Consider the following 19372-nt stretch of genomic DNA (forward strand, 5'->3'; position numbering starts at 1 on the left):
TACGTCTGGTTCTTTCTGTTCTTTTTTTGGCATGGGGTATTGTCTGACCTGTTCCTTTCTAACTCCAAATTTTCTTACACCAGATCTAAAACTGTCTGCACATACCACGCATTTGTCAGTCTTCTAGTGGCAGCTTTGTGACCTTTCTTGTGGAGTGTGCTGAAATATCTCTGTGAAATGTTGTCTGGTTTTGAGAAGGCTTTTGTATTATCATAATGTTTGTCTTTCTCTGTGCAACTGGTTTTTTTCCTTCTTTTTGTTTCCTAATATGGTTCTTTAATAATGTATTTTGTGGCAGGTGGTATTAGTGGCAAATGAAACTGCCAAGGAGAAGATACCTGAGGAACTTAGTTTGGCACTTGTACTGACAATTTATGAAGCAAAGGGCTTGGAATTTGACGATGTACTCCTTTACAACTTTTTCACAGATTCAGAGGTATTTAATTCTTCACCATTTTCTGCATTTTTTCTAAAGTCGATCTTATTTATGGTCTAGTTGGTGTTGCAGCTGGGAAAGGATTCCCTCTTTTCTCTGAAGATGAGTGGTTTCATCACAGTAGAAAACAGAGGTCATAGGTTTATAAATTGAGAACGTTTGCTTAAGTGCTGCATTTTCCATCAGGCTTACTGTTACAGTTTAAGGGAGAGCCTTGGGGTACACACAACATTGCGCCCACACACACAGAGACACACACACAGACACACACAGACACACACATGCTTCTGCTGCACACCAAAACTACTGCTTTGCCCTTAGCCAGGCAAGTATTCCTTACTGAGCACACCTGCAGATGCTCCATGTACCCATGACTGAGTTGCTCTGCGATTAAACATTCAGTGTGAACAGCCCTGCTGCAGATGTCCTCTGCCTCTACCCCTCAAATCAGTGTCTCATGTGGTTTTCAGCAGATGAAAACCGCTAGGAAAGTGAGGGCAGCTTACTGGTGGCTCTTCACAGAGGTTAGTGAATGTTATGTGATGAGGGCAGAAGGAAGGAGCTTGAGGTAAATACTGGCTGTCATTTCTCAAAGTTAGATTTGGTTCTGGTGATGCAAGTTGTAATCAGAAAAACAACAAGCCATTTATCAGAATTTAGCAGAATCACTTTAGCAGAGTTGAATTGTGTAGAGCATTTTAGCTCAGACTAATGTATGTCAGGCCTGCAGAACTGTTTTCATACAATTCTTCCGTGTGCCTGTGACTCATGAGTAATTGAGTTGATTTGAGCAGCTAAACAAGCAGGCAAGAAAGCAGCTCACCCTGAGTTTTTCTAATTTAGAAAAGCTGAATCTGTGAACCGTTGTAAACGCAGCAGTGTGGCTGTGTGCACTTTGTAAAGTGTTGGATTTTCTTTTTATTTGTCTTGAAAATGAGAGTTAAGAAGAGTCTTGTTTCAGGAAGCAGATGTGACTGAAGAATCTAGAAGGCAAAAAAACCAAATCCCCAAAACACAGCAAGCTCTTGACCAAGCTGATACCTTTAGCTGGTTGTCACGTTACAGTCTATGAGGGCTTAGGAATGTTTTCATTGTTGATTTTTTAAAATCTTAACTTCAAAATACACTTTGCAGGAAAGATTTCCTGCTTTTATCCCTCATGGGAAGACAGTTAACTTGTTTGGTGTTGCTCAAAGCTCAGAAATATATAGATTGTAAAAATGTTGTTATGGCCTTACTATGAGTATTTTTTATTTTGTGCCAGAAACTTGGCAGTATTTAATCGCATGTCAATTAAATACCAAAAGGGAGAAATGAACAAAACTTAGAATAGTCACGATTTAAAGGTTATTAGTTTTGCAGGGGATGAGGAACCTGCAGAATGGTGTGATCAGGAGCTGGCATTTCCAACATGTCATGAGAGTGCACAGCACTGATCTGCTGCCACACTTAACTTGTAGTTAAGGGTGTCTGTGCATATTTATAGACATCTTTCACATGTCTCTATGTTGGAGTCCAATATTTTCTGACCACGCTTTTTTAGACTTTCCCCATGAGTGGGTTTTTTTGCTCACCTCTGAGTGTTCTTACAAGAGGAGGTGTTGGCAGGTGCCATTCCACCCCCTGGCTGAGACCAGCACTACCAGTTACTGGTGTTCAACACCAAGCTTAATACATTCATCACATGAATGACCAGCCAGATCTTTTCTGGGAACCCTGAGGGTGAGAATATATGGCAGCATGGGATTTGTGTGGGTCTAACTCACCAAGCTTGTCAGTTTTGTAGAGTCAAGGAGACTTAGTGGCTCCCCATCCTAACCCGCAGGCCAAGTTCTCTCCAACATATCTTAGATAGTTGTTTATATGCCTTGATGACCACCTGGTACAGACAAGTATCTCAGGCAAAGGCTGTGTTGAGATGAAGTTCAGCTTTCTTGATGAAAATTGCTGATTATTCTTTAAATTCTACCCTGAGATAATTTTTTCCCCTAATCTCCTCCTCTAAGCCTTCTTGCCTTGTAGGGGTGAATAGGTCACAACATACAACCTTATCTTGTGCATATGTAGGCAGTAGTGGTTACTACAAACAAGTAAGCCTCATTCTCTTGATATTTCAGGCTAGCAAAGAATGGAAGATAATTTCTTCTTATAGTCCTGATCTGGATGTGCAAGTGGGAAGCAACTTGCTAATTGAAGTGCCATTAGAGGATGACAGTGGTATGCAGGAAAGGACTCCATTTAATGTAGAAATGTACAAGGTGAGTTTTTTGTAACACTGGAAATGGGAAGGACAAATTAAATTCTTAAATCTTAAAAGTAGGGAAATTTCTTAAATCCTTTCATCCTGTAGTTCCATGTTTATCAAGGTTGCTTCCCCTAAAATAACTATCTTTTTGATAGTTGTTCACATTTGTATAATATCATAGCAATAAAATATAATGTAATACTATACTGATTTTAAAAAATAAGAGATTATTTGCAAATGTAGTTTGATTAGAGTACAAAAACCTGTGTTATAGAATTTTGGGTATATTTATAGAACAACTGTGGTTAAAGCAAATAGTAAATCAGCTTGTCAATATTTATTATTTCTGTAGTCTGGTTGCTGATTGGTGTCATTAGCTTGAAATTAAGGAAGTTTCTTAGAATCTGGTGAGTCAGATATTTTCAGGATTAAATGGTAAATTAATAATTATATGTGCCAGTGATTAGAAGGAAAATAGCCTGTCATACCTGCCACTGATTTGTACCAGTGGTTGCTTGTAAGTTAGCTGGACAATGGCTTATGTAATTGAAATCCCATATTTAATATTTAGTCTTGCTTATTTAAAAGCACTTCCTTACTTGTTATTAATTCTGTATAAATTCTCTGTTTTCTTATAACTTCAAAGTATGCTTCTTTCTAGCAATTTAGCTCATCTGGCATTTCATTTATTTAATTTAATTTTTTTGTTCTGCTTCAGATGCTGAATGGAGAACTCAAGCAATTGTATACTGCAATTACAAGAGCCAGAGTCAATCTTTGGATCTTTGATGAGGACCGTGATAAACGGGCTCCAGCTTTTAAGTATTTCATCAAAAGAAAATTTGTTAAAGTTGTCAAAACAGATGAAAAGAAAGGTAAAGTTGTCCTAAAACCTTCTTAAAAGACTGTCAAACAGGACAGCCTACTCATGTTTTCTTGCTTTTAGGCTGTGTAATAAAAAAGGTTAAATTCCTTGATCCTTCTAATGATACACATTGATAACTGCCCTTGCAAATTTCCACTTATTTCAGTGGATCTTAATTCTTTTGTTTCTAAAGATCAGTTGTATATGTTAGAGTATAACTTTATTGCTAACTCACTGATTTAAGTTTTCTTGCTGTCACAGGAGAAGAGTCAGTGATCCTTCAGACAGATCTGATCTTGTAATTAGTTTATTGAGTTCTAGCCAGTAAATTCAGATATGTAAAATATTCATTAAGTACAGATGAATTGGTGGTCAATACTCTACTTTTTACATAAGCCTGCTATACCTATCTTAAATGTTACATGCATGCAGAAATGTCATTTACCAGCCCTTTGGTGTCTGGTGTCTGGTAAGGGATCTCTCAGCCTTGAGGGGTGACCTTGAGAGGTGTTCCTACATAAAGGGAGATCAGGTCACTGCCGCTCAGCCAGTTACTGTGGAGAGAGCTCAATGGACCCTGGTGGCTGCAGATATTTATCGCTTAAAGTGGTCAATTTGTAGTCAGATTTTCTGCTGAGTTAATGCAGCTTCAGCCACTTACCAGCCCAGTCTCCAGCCAGACTCTGGGATTTTTTGTGTTCTCACTGGTAGCTTCACACAACAGTATTAACACACTTGACTCATAGTTACTATTAGTGGTTTAAGCACAAATTATAGAACTTGGAACATTGTGAGATAATGCTTAGTTTTGGTACATGATAAGTGGTTTCTGTGGTTTATCCATTCTAACATAAAATGGTCGCCCCTGCCCTTGTAGACTTAGATGATAGCATGTTTGCTAAAACTTCAACCCCAGAAGAATGGATTGCACAGGGAGACTACTATGCCAAACACCAGTTCTGGGAGGTAAGAACATAATGTTTATTTGAAATAAGGATTCTTGCTTATTCTGAAACCTTATTATTTCCTCTGTCTGCATAAAATCATCTGTAAACCTTCAGTTGCTCTATAGCAGTCTGTCTTAGTTTGTGGTTTGTAGCTGTGTAAGTGTCTACTTGTAAATGACTTACAAGAAGTGAGCAGGAAGCAGAACCCTATTGTTTGTAATCTTAAATTCACTGCCCAGAAATTTGCAGTCCCATGAGGGAAAAACATCTTAATGCACACAAACAGAAGACAGTTGGAAAAACAATTAGCAACAATCAGAATTGACTGAAATGTGTGAATCTAAACCATGTTCTTGACAGTATCATTGCACATACAGTAGGAAAATGAAAGCATTTTTTGGAAGTGTATTAATTTGGGTAGTAAAATGATGGTTTCATCCCCTTTCTGTTTAAAGAACATGGAGATTTTACAGTCTTTGGTTTCCTAGCATCCTAGTTAATACAGTCCACATATGGGATGACAGTTAATGGGATGGAAGCAAACTCAGTCAGGACAACAACATCAGTTAAATACTCTGCAGGGGGATAAGGGAGATCTCTAGATCAAATGCTCTTGTATGAGTAATTTTAACTTCCCAGACATCAACTGGGAAAATCATACGGTGGACACAAAGAGGTCCAGGAAATTTCGGGAGCATGTTGAAGACAACTTCTGGGTGCAAGTACTAAAGGAGCTGACTAAGGAGAGGTGACCTCCTACATTTTGTTGTTTGTGAGGAGAGGTGCACTTGTGAGTAAAGTGGTGACTTGTGTCTGTCTTGGTCACAGTGGCTACAAAGTAACTGAGTTTCAAATTGTTGTCTATAGACGAAAAAGTCCTGCAAACCTTTGACCCTGGATATGGGGAGGGCAGACTTGGTCTGCAGAAGGAGCTAACTAGTAAGGTCCCTCGGGAATTCATGAATGCTAGGCACTTTTTAAGGGCCATCTCTGAAGAGTGCAGAAGCAGGAAATTCCAAAGTGTCAGTAGCCAAGCAAGTGTGGCAGAGTCTGGCTTGGCTGAACAGGAATCTTCTTGAACTTAGGGGAAAAGGGAAAGTGTGTGGACATTGGAAGCAAGGGGAGGCGACACAGGAAGACAACAGAGATTCTGTTTGTCACTGTAGGGAGAAAATTTGCATGGCCAAAGCTTGAATAGAGTTCAGGCTATCCAGCACTGTGAAAGACAACAAAAAAGTTATTTTAAAACACATTAACAGCAGAAGAAGGATTGGACATAACATTGGTCCTCTACTTGATGAGGTCATTTACCTCACAAGAAGGGACATAAGCAAAGCAGAGACATGTAATGCCTTCTTCACCTCTAACACTGGTGATGTGCTGGAAGACTGTGACTTGGGGGATGATAAACTCCCAGCTGACTCTGCATTAGTTTGAGACTTACTGCTGCAGCTGGATGCACATAAATCTATTGGGCTTGATGGGATTTGTTCCAGGTACAGAATGAGCTGGCCCATTTTATTGTAGGGCCCCTTTCCATTGTTTTTCAAAGGTCTTGGGAGTCTGGAGAGGTCCCAGTCAACTGGAAGCTGGCAAATGTCCCAGTTTTCAAGAAGGGTAAGAAGGAAGACCCTGGTAATTACAGGCCTTTCAGTATCACATTGGTGCCTGGTGAAATGATGGAGGAGGTTATTCTGGGAGTTACTGAAAATAACACTTGAGAGACAATGCCATCATTAGTCATAGGCAGCATGGGTTCACTCTCCGAAAGTCCTACTTAACCAACTTTCCTTTTGTGACAAGGTCACTCATCTAGTTGACCAAGAGAAGCCAGTAGATGTGGTACATTTTGGTTTTAGCAAGGATTTTAATAGTTTCTTTCACAGTCACTCTTCATTCTGGATGAAATGTTCAGCACACAGCTAGACAAGTCCATAATACATTAGGTGAGAAACTGGTTGACAAGTCTGGCTCAAGGAGTTATAATAAAGGGGGTTATCAAGTTGGTGGCCAGTTGCTAATTGGGATTCCCCAGTGCTCAATTTAGGGGCTAGTGCTCTTTAATGTTTTTATAAATGATTTGGACACAGGAATGGAATGTACATTAAATATGTTTGCCACCAATACTAAATTAGGAGGACACTAAATTGGGAGGAGTTGTTGATTCTCTCAAGGGTAGAGAGGCCCTGCAGAGAGGCCTTGACAAACTGGTGGGCTGTCACCAACCGTATGAATTTAACAAGTGAAGTGCTGGTTTCTGCACCTAGGATGGAGTAATCTTGGTTATACATTCAAATTAGGGAATGAGAGGCTGGAGAGCAGCCCCATGAAAAGAGATCTGTGAGTTTGGGTTGATGGCAAGTTGAATATGAGCCAGCAGTGTGCCCTGACAGTCAGAAAGGCAAACGGTGTCCTGGGTGCATCAAATACAGCATTGCGAACCAATCAAAGGATGTGATTGTCCCTCTCTGCTCTGTGCTGATGCAGACTCACCTTGAGTACTTTGTGCAGTTTTGGGCACCACAATATAAGGTCATCAGACTATTAGAGTGTGTCCAGAGGAGGGTGACCAAGATGGTGAAAAGTGGTAGAATGATTGAATAGTTTGGTTTTGAGAGACCTCAAAAATCATGTAGTTCCAACCCCACTGCCATTGCCATGGGCTGCTCTAGAGGACACTTCTTAAGAAGAGCAGCCGAAGTCGCTTGGCTTGTTCAGCTTGGAGAAGAGGTGGGTGACCTCATCACAGTCTACAACTTCCTCAAGGGAAGTGGCAGAGGAGGAGGAGGTCCTGATCTCCTCTCTTTGGTGACCAGTGATAGGACATAAGGAAATGGAATGAAGTTGCATCAGACGAAGATCAGATTGGACATAGAAAAGGGCTCTTCACTGAGAAAGTGGCCTGCCACAGGCACCCCAGGAAAGTGGTCATGGCATTTAGCCATGAGTTCAGAGTTCCAGAAGCATCTGGATGACACTTTTAGTCATGCGGGTTTGTTTTAGGTAGTCCGGCAGGGAGCAGTAAGTTGGCCTCTGTGATCCTTGTAAGTCCCTTTCAATTTGAGATGTTCTGTGATTCTGTGAAATAAAATTTTAGATACTTTTTTGATCATGGCAGAGGGAAAGCTTCTGTGTTTTGCTGGTAACAACATATAATTCTTTGAAGGGAAAATAGGTATTTATAACAAGGCAAAACCCCAAAATAATCAGCTGCTACTATACAGACAGTCTTTATCTCCCCTTGAAAATAAAAGGGAATTTCCTAAATGGACAGAAAAGAGTTTAGATAAAAAACCCACTCAGCTAAAAAAAATTAATCTTGAAATCTGAAATGCATTACCTATATTATCTGCTAATCTGTTTTCTTTATAACCCTGATCTTTGCTTGTCAATGCTACCTTAAGAAGACATTATCTGACGACTTTGGCAGTTCTAAGAGTGGCTTGCAGTGTGCAATTTCCAAACAGAAGCAACACTAAATTAATGGATAGAATAAAGAAATCATGGTGTTGCAGAATAAGCAGGGTGATAATGAAGCAAAGCTTGCTAGAAGCATGGCAACTCCTGGTGTTTCTGTTTAGTTTTCACAGAAAGAGCCCAGTATGATAAAAGCATTGAGTAAATGTTCCTTGCTTTTTGATTTCACTTGCACATGTTGGTTTTCTTCACTTTTATTAATACGGGGCAGGTGCCTGGTGACTTACCAGTTAATGGTTTAGGCTATCCTTCAAATTGCATATGGTATTTGTTCTATCAGCTTACCAGGAATTCTGCTTTCCCTACTTCCATGGACAATATTGTAATTAATATTCTAATTTTGCTAATCGCATGTGGACTGACTTCAAAGCTTTTCTTTTTGTCCTAAAAATGTACCACAATGTTTTACCTTTTCCTTTTTCCAGGCACCCTGCCAGTCTTTCTGCTTTCCATTACAGTGACTGTAAAATTAAGTATTGCTTTTATGTGATAAGCCATGGGCTGGATGCACATCTGTGAATGCTGTGTGTGATTTCACCCCAGGTGGCTGCCAAGTGTTATCAGAAGGGAGGAGCAGCTGAGAAGTCAAAGCTGGCCCTGACGCACGACGCTGTTCTCAAAGTGCACGCGAAGAAAGCCAGCCCAAGGTAAGTGTCAGTGCAGCTGAGCGAGTGCCACTCTGTGGTGCCAGACCCCTCGGGGTGCAGGGGGTGAGATTCACACCACAGCTGTGGGACTGGACCGGAGACGTCGGAGAGCAGTGCAAGAGGGGTGTCTTTATGTGTCTGTGGGTTGCAAAAGGGATTTAAGAAATTGGAAGGTCTCACACAATAGGATCCAGGGCACTGCTCCCTATGGAGAGTAGTGGAAGAGCTGTCTGAATGAAATGTGGCCCTTGCAAGGGCTTACTGGTTGTGTGAGAGAAAAGCAACAGGATTTGCGTTACGTCAAGAGGCTTTATGTCCTTAGATATGGATAGAAGAGCATATGCCATCATCAGTGCTCAACTTCGGTTAATCCCACTGCATATTCACTCAACAAAGAAGAAGGAATGGTGGTGTACATTGGGGAAGAAAAGCTGCCAGCAAAAGTGAGCTTTGGGTAAAATTAGTGTTACAGTCATTTTAAACTAAACAAGCTGAACTAGATCTGAACCACAGGACAGTTTTAAAGGAACAGATTTTGAGATGAATCATTTAGTTCATGATTTCAGCTAAGTAAAATAGCTCAAGGATTTGACAGGGGAGAGGGTTTGCAGTTTCCTGAAGAGGCTTGGAAACTCTTTGGGACTCATCTCAAATAAGACAAGAAAAAACTTAATGGAGAAAGAGCTAGACCTAAGTGAATCAGTTCCTGCTCCTGCTGGGGAGACCAGAAGCTAGCAATGATAGCAGAAGGGGAAAGGAATGACTAGATCAAAGGAAGCTGGCACACAAGGGAGAAGAGGGAAGGTCTGAAGAAATGCTGTTACTGGAATTAGTTGAGATTTTATCTTCCTTAATTACATGCTTTATGTTAGTGGCCTGGGTTAAAAGTATAAGGATGCTCATAAAATTTCATGATTGTAGAGAAATTGTTGATGGGACTGATAAAACTTTTTGTCAGTTCCCTGTATGCTGGGGTGCTTGTCAACTGCATAAAATTTGAGGAGAAGGAATTTGGTGTATTAGGATATGTTGACAGAACATATGTAATGATGAAGCTGCCAAAGTTGATTTTTTTCTAATAGAGGTATTAATGCTGGTGTAAAAAGCTTAAGTAAGATTTTCATATGAAATGTTCTGTACAGTTCTGATTCTCCAGGCTTGGTGCTTAACACCAAGCAGAAAGAAGAGAAAAAGTTAAGAGAAGAGAAGCAGTACAAAATCACAGTACCATACATTACTTAAAAAAACCTCAAAAGAGTCTTTTGACTGCCAGAGCAGTCATATTTTGGAACAGATTTCTGGACAGAACAGTGTCAGCCCAAAATATAACTAATTGTAAGATCATAACTCATCAGGTAATGTGTGAAGAATAATGTGTGATGTCAGTGTTGGTTGGTTTCAGTGAAGATCACGTGATCCTAAACTTAATTTGGATGTTAGTGGTAATTTTCTCTTACTTTCTACAGGGAGAAACAGATGGAATATATGACATTGGCTAAAACTTACTTGGAATGTGGAGAACCAAAACTATCACTAAAATGTCTGATTCAATCAAAGGAGTTCCGTCTTTGTGCAGAACTGTGTAAAAAATTAGGAAAGGTATTAAATCCTCACCTTTTCACTTTCCTTTTCCTACAGCTTTTTTTCCTCTCCTATTACTCAGAAAGTATTAGTATCTTTTTGTGTCATGGTAATACCTGAATGAAACAAGCTCTTTAAGCTGGGCTGTTCAAAGAGAATCATTTGTCAGAGAATAGGCAGAAGAGGAATGGAGAATGATGCAATTACGCAGGCTGGCTTTATTTCTTTGGCTTTCCTCAAACATTGTCATCAGTCATTTGCAGTCAAAAGTTAGTGAATGACTGATGTCCTGAAACTTAAGCTGTTGCTTCATTCAGTCCTCTGATGATACTGAAACTTCACTGATTACAGCCATTTAAATGGAACCTTAAAACTTGGAAGTGTTAGTGTGTTAACAATACGTAATATTTTTTATTTGCAGTGTATTTCCACTAAAAGAATGTAAAATAAATGTTCCCATATATTTGAAGTTCAAGGTACAAGGCTAGGGTTCTCATTCTGCATCCATAACTGTTTTAATTTAGTACTATCCATTCTGACAAATTTGTAAAGCAACAGAAGCATGTGTGGTATTTTCTAACAACAGGCAGAGCTGGGTAGATAGAATTATTTTGAAAATCCTGTATAATACCTTTCATTTTACACTCTAGTTTTTCAGACACAAATATTTTGAGGTTTTTTAAAAATATTTTGAAGTTCTAGTGATGGTTAGTTTAACAAGTATTTGATTACATTCAGATAGTTTAGTTACATTTTATTAAAGTGTACTTCTTTATGAGACACATGATGGAATGACAAGATTTATTCTGTTCATGTACTTTTGACTGTTTACAGCACTTCAGTTTCATTACTGACTTCTGCATTGCAGATGAAAGATGCTGCAGTTTACTATCAGAAAAGCCAGTGCTACAAAGAAGCATCTGAATGTTATGAACTAATTGAGGAGTTTGATCTGGCCATTAAAATGTATTGTCAGGAAGAGCTCTATGAAGAAGCAGCAAAGGCCGTTGAAAGGTATGTCTTGCAAGATGGTATTGGAATATAATTATCTTTTCCATTTCCAAATTCCATATAATGCAGCTGGTTCACTGGGAAATTTTCAGAAGGGTTTTGTCTGCTGACTTTGTTTTACATAAATCCTTTGTGATGTACCTTTAGTAATGGTAGCTGCTTTGTTGAAGGATTAAGGCTTCTTTAATATGTAAAGATTGTTTGATGACCAAAAAGTTCAAGCATTAAAGGCACTTTACCAACTAACAAGTTTTTAAATCAGCCCCCCAAACCATTCATGCAAATTTATCAGCATAGACACAAAAAATGTGCACTCTGAAGTTTATCATGAGAAGATGATAACGAAAAGCTAACGATAATTTACTCACCCAACAGGAAAAAATTACTTGTTCTCAGCTTGCAGGAGAGACTATTTCACAAAACTGGCTTGGGGGATACCTTAATAATTTTACATCAGCCATTAACAATGAATTACTGAATATTCTAAAGTGCATGTTACAAAAGATGCAACCAGGCGTTTTGCTCAGACACTCAATAAGCTACAAAGTATATGCAGATACGTACAACAGACTTGAAAGAATTCTCTCTAAACTGACAAGTTTATGTAAATTTTAGAGACTATTGTATATATTGACCCATGGAGAATTCACTGAAACTCATATTTATTTATAAATGGAAGATTAACACTGATAAAATGTGTTAAAATAATTTTTACATTGATTTGACAGTGTGGAGAATGCTTCACTAATGCTGTAAACCTTGTGATCTTGTTTGTGCCAGAAGTTTTAATAATCTTGATTCTGACAGCCTCATGTTGTAATTAATTTCCTTCTGCAGATCTTTTAAGATGATGTGATCCTCTTTTACCTGGCTGGCATATCACATGAAACAGTTGGCCTTTTTGAAGGAAGGGCTTCTAGGAACAACTGTTTGTTTAATGGTTCTTTTCTTTATTGCAGTGCTTTTTTTTTTGTCTAGATTTTTCATCTGTGGTGGTAAATTGATGTATCTGCTATTTCAGATATGAAGATATGTTGAATGCAAAAGGACAAATGGTTTCCAAACTCTCCTGTACAGCAAATCAGTTGTATTTGGAAGCAGCTGCAAAGTACCTGAGTATGAACAGGACTGAGGAAATGATGCAAGTCCTCTCAAAACTTGATATAGAGGATCAGCTTGAGTTTCTGAAGTCTCGTGGATGCTTGCACCAAACAGCAGACTTACTGAAAAGGAAGAATCGCCAGGAGGAGGCTGCAAAGTTGATGAAACAACACGGGTTTGTTCTGGAAGCAGCCAACCTCACGGCTATAAAAGAGTTTCGCGCATCGTGTTTGCTTGCTGAGGCGCGTGCCAGGCTGAGTCGTGGTTCAGAATTACACCTGGGGAACGTGGAGAGCATCCTAAGAGAAGCCCTCGAACTCTGTGAACAAACGAGGCAGAAGTCTGGCATTGCTGAGGCTGTGTTTTTGCAGGGAGCTCTGAAAGGAGACTTCATGAAGCTGAGCAACGCGTACTGTCAGTTCCTATCTCTGAATCATTCTGCTGGTGCAGTTGAAGCTCTCTTTGCATTATGTCGCTGCAGCACTCCTAGTCAGAACATCCTCTTCATGGCAACACATGGCTTAATGGCTCTTCTGAGTCTTGTTAGCGGTCTGAATAAAGCAGCCACCAATGCAGAGAAAGATATGGTGAAGTTATGCTTTGCCTATTTTGGGATTGTCCCAACAGGTGACAGTTGCCAGGTGTCTCAGAATGAAGCTGAACCCATTCTCAAGTTTTTGTTAGACAAGCTAAGTCTAAAAGAGAGGAAGGCAAAAGGTGATTTCTCAGTAAGCACAGAGAAAGTAAAATCAGCTTTGAAGCAGCACTTGTTAAGCAGGTTGTGCTTTATCACACGTGAGTTACTGAGCAAGAAGTACCCTGATATTTGTATGAAGTTCATTGCCGGATTGAACTGTGAAGATGAAACCTGTGAGGGTTACCACAGGCCCTTGTTGCGCCATGAAGCAAAGACAGTATTTCAGTGTAAAATGCATCTGGTGGCAATAAATGGACTGTTGTTGGAAGCCACATGCACTTTCCCTAAAGAGCTACTGAATCAGTGCAAAAACTTCAAGGACATTTTGACTTCTGACAAATATGCATCATGTAAATCCCTCCTAGGAATGTTTTTTCCTAATCATTTTCATTTGAGAATACTGTCTGAGAACCCAAAGGCATGCAAAGAAATACTGCAATTCAGTAGTATTATTTCCAAACCTTGTAGAGAGATGTTGAAGAAGTACATCACATTTAAGTTTGCTAATGAAGACACTGCAGCCAGAAGAGAATCAACTGACTTGTGGCTAAGTGCCATGAAAGTTCTTATCTTATCTTCAGGATATCCTGGAGAATTTGAGAAGCTTCTTTTTAAAGAAGAGGATGATTATAACAAAGAGCTAAAGTTTGCTTTGGCACAGGCAAAAAGTTCCCCAAAGAATAAAGGCCAGGGAGAAAAGACCAAAGGAATAGAAGGCAGACATGGTATGTTGCTACCTGACAAAAATGCTGAAAACGCAGGAAGAACACACTTGTGCTTCATCCGACTTCTTGAAAATTCACTTGAGCAATTCTATGTTCACAAGAACCCAGAAAACTGCAAAAGATTTTTTTTCCGTTTCATGAATGTCCTGATCAAGAAATGCACAAGATACCTGATTCCAAGCATAGGAAATACGGTGATGTTGTTGGAATTCCAGTATATTCTCTGCTGTGCTGTCCTGATGCGACTCTCCAAGAACACTATTCTCAGCCTTCCAAAGAGTTACATTGCTCTCCTTTATTACTGGGACTTTTTGTTCAGACGCAAGGACCATTACAAAGAACTTAAAGACACATTTTCTATTATACAGGAGTACAGACCAAAGGACACAAATGCAGCTGTCTACCATTTCAGATCTCATCTCTGTTACCTATCAGAAGTCTTGTGTGGTGTTCATGGAAGGTTCAATGTCCTCCTGGATGCATTCAGGGATCCCGACTGCATAACTTCAGGGGAGGCTGAGCGGACAGTAGTGCTGTGCTTAGTGATGTTACTGAATGCTGACCAGGTGCAGAGTTCTAAAGATAGATCCCTCTTACGCCACCTCTTTCCTGAAATCAAGGCGATGCTGGAATCCATGAGAAAAGCCTCTCCCTCTAAAGTACCTGGAAGATTGCTGAGGGTCGTGGAACGAGTGAGTGATGCTACACATGTAAGAGAAGTTGCTGCAGGCCTGCAAGAGCTGCTGACAGAGCGAGATGAAGAGCACTTGGTTGACTGCCGCTGGAAGTGGGACACTGCCTACACTCAGGGGCATTCACCCATACGGGGCATCCAGTATGAACGCGTAAACCTTGACAGATTTATAACCTCTTTGGATGAAACAGAATATGCTGATGAGCTGGAAGAGGAATTTGAAGAGGTTCATTGCTTAGAGGACCAAAAGGATCCCCTGGAAGTCATTGCACTCAGCAAGCAACAGAAGCAAGAGCAGAAAGCATCTGCTCAACGCCAGCTGTATCGTATGTTCCATTTCATTTCTCTATACATGAAGTGGAAAAGGAAGGCCCGCTCCAGAGTTCATCCTGTTGCAATGAAAGAAGAGGAATTTTTATCAGAGATATTCAAAAGAGCAGATATTGACCAAACCCAGTGTGACCTCTGTGGAGTCAGATTCATCCAGAGCTCTGAGAACTATTTCAGCCGGTCAGAAAGCATGGAGGCAGACACTTCTGAACCTCTGACACCAACAGAGAACAGTGGGGAAGAAAAGTTGCATGCAGAAGGAAATGCAATTTCTGTGGCCAATGAGGCCTACATGGAGCACAGAAACACAGAAGAACACACAAATAACCATGCTGCCTACAGACACTATGCCGAGTTTTTCAGAACAAGGATAGATCCAATAATACATGATGGACTGGAAGTAGCAGAGGCCATTAGAGAAAGGGGTTACACCCGAGACCGTTTGGCATATAAAGAAGGTTCCAACTTATGCCAGAGGAAAATCAAAGAGAATATTAAAAAAATTTCAGATGCAGTAGAGGAAATATATGAGAAAAAAGCCTGGGCTAAAGGTAGGACCTTTACAGTTTTCTTTAAACAATTTAATATGTAATTTTTTGGCCAGACCTCTAGACCTGACAATTTTCTGTTTGAAAATCTTAATGTGGTCAAGAGAAAGGTATTTCAGGTAGCTGAGGAAAAGAACTGAGAGAGCTGGAAATACTGAAAATGTATTCTAAACTCTTACAACTTAATAAATTACATAGTACAGGTAAAGTGAATAGTAGTGATTTTTTATAGGTAGTAAAGTGAATTTTAACCGCATGGTCAGGTGTACTGTGTTCTCTGAACTTACGTAGTTTTACATCAACTTTACAGTTTTACTGACAGGTCATCTTTACTAATTTTTCTACTGTTTCTACTTTTTCCTATTTACTTCTTCCAGGCACAGTAATTTGGATATGCAGGGGTAGCATGGTGGGAGTACTTGGAGTCTTTGACTAAGGGTATCTCTGACTATTCTGCCCTTGAACTTGTAATTTTGCTAGGGCTAAACAGACATGGATACTTGACTACAAATCTGTGGTGTGTCAGGTACTCAAAGGCCACCCTAGTATTAAAAAGTTCAGTAAATTACGGTGCTTGAGATACATATTTTGATATTAGATTCTCCCCCCCTTATATGCTTAAAGCATTATTCTGTGCTGATTTTTGCAAGCAAAATTGAATTACTGAATGAGTGGCCTAGAAGCAAAATTGTTTGGTGTACTTACTTCGGGAAAGTGACAACTTAAGTCATAACATTGTTACTGGCTTCAGTTGTAGAAATCCACCAGTCCTGTCAAGTTGTCATTTTGCCTGTGATGTCTGACAGTAGTGAAAACCTGTAGTATTTGATATGTTCATCAGCTCTGATCAGTGAAATACGTTAAATTTGTAACTAAATGTTAGGTTGTGCTCGTCACGTGTAAGCTTTATCTTTAGTCCTAGTGGAAAGTTTTACATATGGATGAAGTCCATGAAGTTTTGCTTATTGTTTACTTGGCTTTCTGCTCAGTGAACCATGATAGTGATGAATAAGATAGACGTAGTAGGCTTAATTAGGTAATAGTGGATTTCCTTATGACAATTGCTCGATGAATGTTACCTTGTTCTTCCACTCAGTGAAAATATATATACAGAAATTATATAAGTCTCTGAGATTACTTTTTCCTCTCTTTATAACAGGCATTTTTCAGGTTCTTAATGGTGCATTTCAGCAAAAGCTGAAACATCTCAGTTTTACTTTGATTTGTATAATTTCAGAGAGATAACGAAAGTCAGAATTTTAATACCCAAAAAAAAAATAGAATGTTTTCAGGATTCAGATGTAACTCAAAAAGGGCAGCACAAGGATGTAGAACTTCTCTTCTGACAGTGCTAGTAATGCTGATTGGAATGGGGAGTCATACATGCATAATCTTCATCCACATTAGTGAAATATGCCCCGTATGAGATCACTGGCGACCATGACTTCGGGGTTTGCAGCATCATCATCCAACATGGCTCTGTGTAACGTCATTTTGTGCTTGACCTGTAGCTGCTGTCCATTTCTCAGCTAAGTGTTCTCACAGAATGTTAACTGTGCTCCATTTCAGCTGAAGAAGTAATAACCACACATGCCAACAAATTGGTTGGCACCATTGATGACGCTCGTAAGTGGCTGAAGCAAATGGACTCTCACAGGATAACAGAAGAAGGTATGTTTTAAAACTGCACAGCTTTCTGTGCCCACTACTGAACAGTAGTGGTATCTAAGCATCACTTCAGTCTCCCTGTCAGCAGCATTGCAGATATTCACTGACCTTTGAGAGGCAGCCCCACAGGGCCCCTCTGGGAAACATGAGATAACCAGGCTTTCCTCAGTGGCTCTTCAAAACAGGGCAGCTGGTTGCAGGGTGACCAGAGTGGAGCAAGCCTTCTCGCTGGCCCTCGGCGGATCCCAGCTTGTGTTTGTTTCTTTTATTTTCACTTGCATTTCTCTTGGTTTCATACAAAAAGTAGCATACATTGATGCAGTCTGTTGCATCACAGATCTCTGAGGGCATGTTTAAGACTTCCTTGTGCCTCCCTGAATGTTCAGGTTTAAACATATGTTTAGGCGGTGGGATTACAACAATTGCAGAAACAGGCAGCAGTGAAGTGATCAGACTTAAAAAACGGACCATATGTAAAGCATTAAAGTAGCTCAATTTTAGAAAAATTGGTTGTAATTAAAGCCTTGTATTGCATCTTCCTATTCCAGCAGATATGGGTAATAAGACTGGGGGTGCTCTTGTAGTCCCAAAAGCAACCTTAGAGTCTGTCTTGAAAATCAGCAAGCAAATGTAGTGTCTGCTGAAACGGAATCTTGAGAGAGAGATGAGACAAACTTCTTAGAAAAGTCAAAGGAAATAACAATAGAAACAGATTATCAGTGTGAAAATTAATTAGTAGTGCAGCAAGTGGCATAGCAGTTGCTGCTTCCTTGCAGAGCTCTTAAGCACATTGTCATATTAAGCTAAATACTTCTTAAACATGATTATGCGCATATGAAGGTATATTGCTGACATATAAAATAGCAATGGCATAGCTTGTCATGCTGTTAAGAGCAAAAAGTGTTGGGGTTTTCCATTCTGCATTAATTTATTGTTTTTAATATAGGCTTGGTGCATGATAAAGACTTGGAAAATGAAGTGGAAGATGAAATTATGGCTTTTGAAGAACTTGTCCATAAAAAAATCTCAAGGAAGAAAGGAAGACATGGGAAACTATAATTTGAAAAATTACTCCAGATGGCTATTTTATCCTCTTAACAATCTAAGTTTAGAATGAAAAATTTTTTTAAAAAATAGAGGGATGGGATCAGAAATGGGAAGAATCTGAAGAAAAAGAGCAGCTTATGCTGTGTTTTGTTTTGGGGTTTTTTTATTGCTTGTATTGTGTCAGAATAATTACCTATGTTATGATAATGTAATTGTTAAAACCTATGACTGGACCAATTTCCTTTCAAACCTGTGTGGTAGCTTAAAAGTAACAAAAGCCAAAGAAACAAGCAAGTAGAAAAAAATATTAATATTCTGACTTATCTCAGGGTTATTTTTCCACTCAGTCTTTTTTTCTTCTTCCTTGTAAACTTGCATCATCGTTCCTCTGAGCTGGAATCCTCAGAAAAATAGATTGATAGTTTCTCTGATTTTGAGAGTCCTGGTATGTTTAGAACTTTTTGAGTCTTCAGGTGAGATACTTACAGTATCCCTCTTTTCTATTTTTATAGACAAGAAATCTCTAAACACATTCGTATTTCTGACACTGTATATTCTTCTGATTAGATAGGTATGAATGTTAGGGGTTGTTTTATTTGATAAAGTTTTGATATAAACTTCTACCTGTACCTGTTGAAAAAATGGATAATCTTAATTTCAAAGAATGTTACACATTTTTAGTGCTTTGTAATTGTAAGGTTTAATTGATACATTTTTGTAATGTATGATGTTTTTATAAAACCTATAAAATTTTTAAAATCACTTGATCTTGTCTTATTTTTTGAATGCTTTCCAAAAGCCGTATGTGACTGCATGAGTGGGATTTGTAAATTGGGTCCAGAGTATCAGTTTGTTCTGATGGGATCTCAGTGGATCTCCAGCATACTGTAGTGTGCTGGTTTTGGCTGGGATAGAGTTATTTTCTTCCTAGTAGCTGGTATAGTGCTGTGTATTTGAATTTAGGATGAGAATAATGTTGACAACACACAGATGTTTTGGTTGTTGCTGAGCAGTGCTTACCGTAGGTCAAGGACTTCTCAGTTTCCCGTGCTCTGCTAGAGAGCAGGTGCACAAGAAGCTGAGAGGGAGCATGGCCAGGACAGCTGGCCCCAACTGGACAAAGGGACACATTCCACAGCATAAAAACATCTTCTCAGCACATGAACTGGGAGGAGGTGGATGGGAGGGGCTGATCACTACCAGGGAGGGGCTGAGCATCGGTCGGGGGAGTGAGCGATTGTATTGTGCATCACTGTTTTTCTTGGGTTTTATTCCACCCTCTCTTTTTTATCTCCCTTTTCACTAAAATTATTATTATTGTCATTAGTACTGTATGTTACTTAATTTCAATTA

The 19372-nt window shown here is 39.4% G+C and overlaps 1 protein-coding gene across 1 annotated transcript in view; it reads left to right on the forward strand.

Annotated features, from left to right (window-relative positions):
• The window catches only part of TRANK1 (tetratricopeptide repeat and ankyrin repeat containing 1), a 49512-nt gene extending 30731 nt beyond the window's left edge, over positions 1–18781 (forward strand). Inside the window, exons 15-24 of the mRNA XM_069007653.1 lie at positions 299–436; positions 2554–2694; positions 3400–3556; positions 4424–4512; positions 8514–8617; positions 10084–10216; positions 11067–11212; positions 12231–15307; positions 16874–16975; positions 17919–18781. Of these exons, the coding sequence (XP_068863754.1) occupies positions 299–436; positions 2554–2694; positions 3400–3556; positions 4424–4512; positions 8514–8617; positions 10084–10216; positions 11067–11212; positions 12231–15307; positions 16874–16975; positions 17919–18031 (4200 nt within the window). The 3' untranslated portion in view covers positions 18032–18781. The remainder of the gene's footprint in view (positions 1–298; positions 437–2553; positions 2695–3399; positions 3557–4423; positions 4513–8513; positions 8618–10083; positions 10217–11066; positions 11213–12230; positions 15308–16873; positions 16976–17918) is intronic.
• The last annotated feature ends 591 nt before the right edge of the window (positions 18782–19372 follow it).

The sequence above is a fragment of the Aphelocoma coerulescens genome, chromosome 2 (assembly GCF_041296385.1).
Source record: "Aphelocoma coerulescens isolate FSJ_1873_10779 chromosome 2, UR_Acoe_1.0, whole genome shotgun sequence".
NCBI lineage: Eukaryota > Metazoa > Chordata > Aves > Passeriformes > Corvidae > Aphelocoma > Aphelocoma coerulescens.